The sequence below is a fragment of the Mytilus trossulus genome, chromosome 2 (assembly GCF_036588685.1).
Source record: "Mytilus trossulus isolate FHL-02 chromosome 2, PNRI_Mtr1.1.1.hap1, whole genome shotgun sequence".
In the NCBI taxonomy this organism is placed as follows: Eukaryota; Metazoa; Mollusca; class Bivalvia; order Mytilida; family Mytilidae; genus Mytilus; species Mytilus trossulus.
Genome location: NC_086374.1, coordinates 50,902,944 through 50,908,472, shown reverse-complemented (window position 1 = coordinate 50,908,472; position 5,529 = coordinate 50,902,944). Strand labels below are relative to the sequence as shown.

Here is a 5,529-nt window from a genome sequence, read left to right as displayed (position 1 = left end):
ATAGTTTCATCATGTGTAACCCAACTTCAAGTAGTCACTTATGATTATATTGTCATCCGGTTTTTGCTGAAGAACTTTGGCATGGATTATTTCTAACAACACTTAGTCTTATTCATTTCAATTATATCTGTCGATCAATCCAAATAAGAACAAAGATCATAGTTTGGCCACCCCCTAACGGCTTGACAATGTAAGAACACAATGAATTGACATTTTAATGCTCACTTCCTTCTTTTTATAAAGTTTATTCATTCGATATAAACACTTAAGTGTGAAATGGCAAACCTTCACCAGGTACTAAAATATACTTTTTAAGTGAATGATTTCTTACAATTTATTTTGTTCATCAAAGGCCACAGAAAGTTCCAGCACACGAAGAATTGACGTACAAAAAGACAAAGAACAACGTTCAAAGTCCTACTGGTTTAAATAACCGAATTTTGTGCAGGCAGAACACTTGCTAGGGTTAACTCAGTTTTAAATGCAAACATAATTACTTCCCTAGGACTGTAAAATGTCGTATGTCGTAAAAGGGAATCCCACAATAAAACAACTTACACAATACTGCTACCATTAACTTAAATTTAAGGAAAGAAAACGTCAATGAATTGTTTGTAATTGGAAAGAAAAGTCAAAATATACTCGTTTCTACAGAGGCTATATAGAATCATATTCAAAACAGTGTGATCCCGGCCATTAATGACGACCTAAATTATCCCATTGACTAGGACATATTAGGTGAACGTTTGTCGGTAACAATCACTGCTCACTATGTACCTGTTAAAGAAACTGAAACTGTGGGGTCACCAAAGGTTCTCAACACTTAAATAAAGCAATTCGAAAAACGAATCTGGAGTAATACGATGTGTTGATTTATATTAATAAAGGTTATTCCTGAATAATTTTTCGAATTATTTTATTATTAAAGGCGTTAAGAACCTTTGGTGACCCCACAGTTTAAATTCTATAATAAGTAAGAAGTGAGCAATGGTCGTTACAGACAAACGTTCACCTAATCTGTCCCAGTCAATGGGATAATTTAGGTCGTCAATCAATGGCCAAGACCACACTGTTTTGAATATGATTCTAATACGTTTTCATGTGTTTGACCAAACGAACAAGTTTGCAAAGTTCTTCGGCAAAGTTGACCTGACCGATTTGGCTGACCTGTTACCACAAAAGGTAGACGATACAAAGAGAGCTTTTAATATGATAAATCGTAGTAAAACAGACAACCATGACCAAAATGGAAGATGACGAAAGGGCAAACAATTCCACAATAAACAGCATAATCTGGATTGAGTAGCAGTTAACTTAAATCATGCTCTACTAGCTACAGACGTAGTTTTGCCCAAAGCAAATGCCTAAAGCAAGTACTAGTTAATATCAACATAGGGTATACTATGCTAAAAAGTAAAAATTTGGTGATCTGAAATGTGGATAACTTAATTGAAACTCGTAATTATTCAAGTATTTGGCATACATTTTAGGAATTTTGGTCCTTTATTCTCTTCAACTTCGTAATTTATTTGGCCTTTTGAACTTTTGAATTCCAGCGTCACTGATGAGTCTTTTGTAGACGAAACGCGCGTCTGACGTGTATACAAAATTAGTCCTGGTATCTATGATGAGTTTATTTTATTGAAACTCGTATTAATTCAAAATTCTTTTAAATGTGACTTTATTTTGAGTTAATATGTTAAAACATGCACATGTAATATATATGTCCAGAGGCTTTAACTATATATCGTGCAACCCTGTTGTTTTATTTTATTCCAGTATCCAATGGTGTTAGGGTTTGTACATCCTCTTGGACCTCCATTGTGAATTCGAGCATAGCTTTCACAATTTTTAGGACATCCACTGTGACCAATGTACCTCGCCATATAAGTCTGAATGCAGTTATAGGCACATGCATAGTCGTTGGCACATGTCTTGTAGTCTGAAATGATATAACCAAGTATTATTATCATCATGTTATTATTTTGAAGATAGAAAGGTTTTTTTTTATAAGTGAATGATCATGGGTAAACAGACTTAAAATGACTGCAATAACTGATCACTTACCAACAGACCGAGTGCACTTTTTATTGCCGTACAGAGGTCCTAACAATTACGTATACCGTAGCAAGTTAATAGATCGTAGGAATCAAAATAGATAGATTTTATTCGTCGACAAGGTCAAAATAGGTGCATTTCTTTTCTTGTAAATTTTAATGTTACCTCCTTTGGGTTGTCCACAGTCGATCCAATATGCCTTTTTAATCTGGAAAGGTCCACAGGACAAAGAACCAACATCCATACGGCATCCTATATTGTTGTTGCAATGAGACTCTACCTATAGACAGAATGGGGAATAACATGATCATTTTTACATATAATAAAACTAGTGGTAATAACAGCAGAACAAAATAAAATCACAAAAATACTGAACTCTGAGGAAAATTCAATCGAAAAGTCCCTAATCAAATGACAAAACACATCAAACGAATGGACAACTGTCATATTCCTGACTTAGTACAGCCATTTTCAAATGTAGAAAATGTTGGATTGAACCTTGTTTTAGAAGCGCTAAACCTCTCACTTGTACGACTGTCGATTCACATTTCATTATATTGACAATGATGCTTGAACAAAATGTCACAAATTACACTAAGGGTAATTTTTATGGTTTAAGATGGGGTAGGAAAAATTTAATAAATGTATCAGAAAAGAGGAATACCGGTACATTAAATCATGGGAATGCAATAATGTTGAAAAATAATCATTTTGTTCTATCGCTTTCAGTTATTAAATTGCACAATGCTACGCTTTTTAATCATATTTCCGTGCTCATTGATAAACAAAACACGGAATAAAACACCAACATATATTACAGGTTATAAAAGTTAATACACATCAACCTGTGTAATCAGTTTTGAAATGATGCGATCACAAAGTCATGGGAAACTACCTTTTTATCAAATTCAAAGCTAACATGATACATGATTGACAAACGGACACACAGATCGGAAAACTTAATGCACCCAATGTTGTTAGTTGGCATACGAATATATGTACATCATTTACAGTTCAAAGGCAACCATGTTACCATTTCATTAAATTAGTGCAACTTACCATGCAAATACATCTCATGCATTTATCAGAGACCAGTCCATTCGAGTCAACTGAATTACCAGAAACAGGTCCATCAGATTCAACTAAAATAATCAGATATCCAAATGTTAATGCATCATAACAGGTTTTATAGCTACATGTTGATAAATTGCAAAAGGTAAAATATTAATGATTTGTGTTTCTTCTAAATTCGTTTCTTCATTTTTCGTGTCGAAATTTCGTTTTTTTACAAAGAAACACTAATATAATGGGTTTCCACTAGTTAATCTTGAAGCCATTAATAGCTTACTGTTCGGAGTGATCCATCATGGCCTCGTGTTGAGGGCCGTTCTTTGACCTGTAACTGTTTAACTTTACAGATTGTGACTTGCATGGATAGTTTTCTTATGGGTACTTATAAAAATGTGTATCACCTCTTCTTATATTCAAATACTGTCTTTATTTGTTAAAAAATTAAAAAAAAATGTTATAGCTAAAAAGTGAGGATACCCACAAGTAAAAACTGTAAAGAATCGTAGAAAATGAAGAGATAAGTATACAGAAAAGAATTTATTATAATAGTACATTACATAAATACATGTATGTTTTCATTCCACACCTTACCTCATTCAGGCTATAACTTTCCAAATTAAATGAATGTTGTCCCTTTGACACATTCCCCATTTCCATTCTCAATTTTATCATTGAAAAAAATCTCTTTTAAAACTCTAATAAGACATTTATCTTTTAATTCAACATCAAAATGGGGATTGTTACTACATGTATGTGTCAAGTTGATGTGACTACAACTTCATTGTAAACTACCTTAAACAAAGAGGTTGATGTATAATAATTAAATCAAGACTGGACTTGATCAACGAAATCATGGACAAAACCATAAATTGACAGTTACTATACAGCTTTCTCATTACAATGAACATGTGAACCAAGTTTCAATTTGACATGACCTTACACTAAAACATAAGCAAGAAGAACTACAAGACAAACTTGCGGACAAAGAAGAACATATATACAGATAAACACAAATTTAAAGCCGATTATTTTCGTCGAGGAATAATCAGCAATCATTTTTCATTGTAACATCGATTGTCAAAACGAAGAAAATTTTAAACCAAATCATCTTTCGAAAAGAAGACAGTATTTTTGTTTGTTGCAGATTGATTTCTATTTTGTACAAACCATCTACTTCACGTTGTTCAAATTCCACTTTATAGGATTCCACAATCTCCTTCAGTCCGCAACAAACTATAATATAACGCATTGAGTATTGAGTTTACATCCACTATTTCGCCGTATTATTTTTGTTGTCTTTTTTTTTTTTAACAATTTCAAGAACTAAGTTAAAAGTAAAAGAACACACGGTGAACAATTTGAAACTCACATTTTTTCCTTCTTAATACAAATACGTCTTATTTTTATTTAAAACTATTATTAATTGCGCATTCTATTTTGAAAAATCATTTTCATTACAATTGTTCTGATAAAACTAAAAAATTGATTAAAGCACATAATCAGAGATAATTCTTAAATTAAAAACTTACAATTCAATCCGCAAAGCAATGCAAAGAATAGTGCGACAGTCATTTTGAGCTCGGTCATCATGGATCTTAAAGGAGGGAAAATAAATAACTTTAGATACTAGTATGATCTTATATATAATAGTTAAAACAAGCGGGGAACAAGGACACAATTTTCTGTAAACACGAATTTCTATAAATATTTTGTCTTTCCGGTCATGAGTGATAATAGAAAGTAAAGTACTTATTGTGAACAAAGTTTAAATAAAAAACCAGTTTAAATGCACTATAAGGAAGTAATGATAGGGCCAAGTAAGCATCTATTAAGTATGTAGGACATAATTGTTTTTCGTTTGTTTTTCCAAATAAAATAGAGAATGGAAATGGGGAGTGTGTTAAAGAGACAAAAACCCGACCAAAGAGCAGACAACAGCCGAATGCCACCAATGGGTCTTTAAATAGAATATATTTATATATACGAATATGTTTGACTGATCAGTTTATTATTATTATATTGCGGCTTATCAACTTACTAACTACATGTTACATGTCCAACACGGTTTATAATAGAACCTAAATGTATGACTAAAATGTCGAAGCCCTAACAGATAGACTAGATAAAAATGATCAGAATGTCTAGATCTGATAACATTCTACGACTCGATCTTCATCACGTGTAGCTTAGTCTTTAATTTTCTAAGGTGTATTGTGTTGTATTATTTGTCTGTTTGTCTTTTTCTTTTTTAGTCATGACGTTGCCAGTCTGTCTTCGATCTATGCGTTTGACTGTCCCTCTGGTATCTTTCGCCGCTCTTTGCACTAGGATTTATTCAAGTTGCTTTCAAATTCACAGTTTTGACCCATCTTAACATTTTTTGTTTTAATTTTAAACCAA

General features: G+C 32.5%; 1 protein-coding gene across 1 annotated transcript; it reads right to left on the bottom strand.

Moving 5' to 3' along the window:
* Window positions 1–1,664: 1,664 nt before the first annotated feature.
* On the bottom strand, window positions 1,665–4,809 carry LOC134707514 (lysozyme-like). The gene is made up of 5 exons (XM_063567322.1): window positions 4,659–4,809; window positions 4,297–4,362; window positions 3,118–3,200; window positions 2,224–2,338; window positions 1,665–1,942 (listed from the first exon to the last, which is right to left on the bottom strand). The coding sequence occupies exons 1-5, from the start codon at window positions 4,717–4,719 to the stop codon at window positions 1,737–1,739; spliced, it is 531 nt and encodes a 176-aa protein (XP_063423392.1). The 5' UTR covers window positions 4,720–4,809; the 3' UTR covers window positions 1,665–1,736.
* Between the last annotated feature and the right edge of the window lie 720 nt (window positions 4,810–5,529).

Bases quoted from the DNA above. Each gene is read 5' to 3' on its own strand.
- LOC134707514 (XM_063567322.1), bottom strand. From the start codon at position 4,719: ATGATGACCGAGCTCAAAATGACTGTCGCACTATTCTTTGCATTGCTT. The intron at 4,363-4,658 runs GTAAGTTTTTAA...GTTATATTATAG, and splicing joins ATTGCTTTGCGGATTGAATT to TTTGTTGCGGACTGAAGGAG. The intron at 2,339-3,117 runs GTAAGTTGCACT...TTCTGTCTATAG, and splicing joins GCATGAGATGTATTTGCATG to GTAGAGTCTCATTGCAACAA.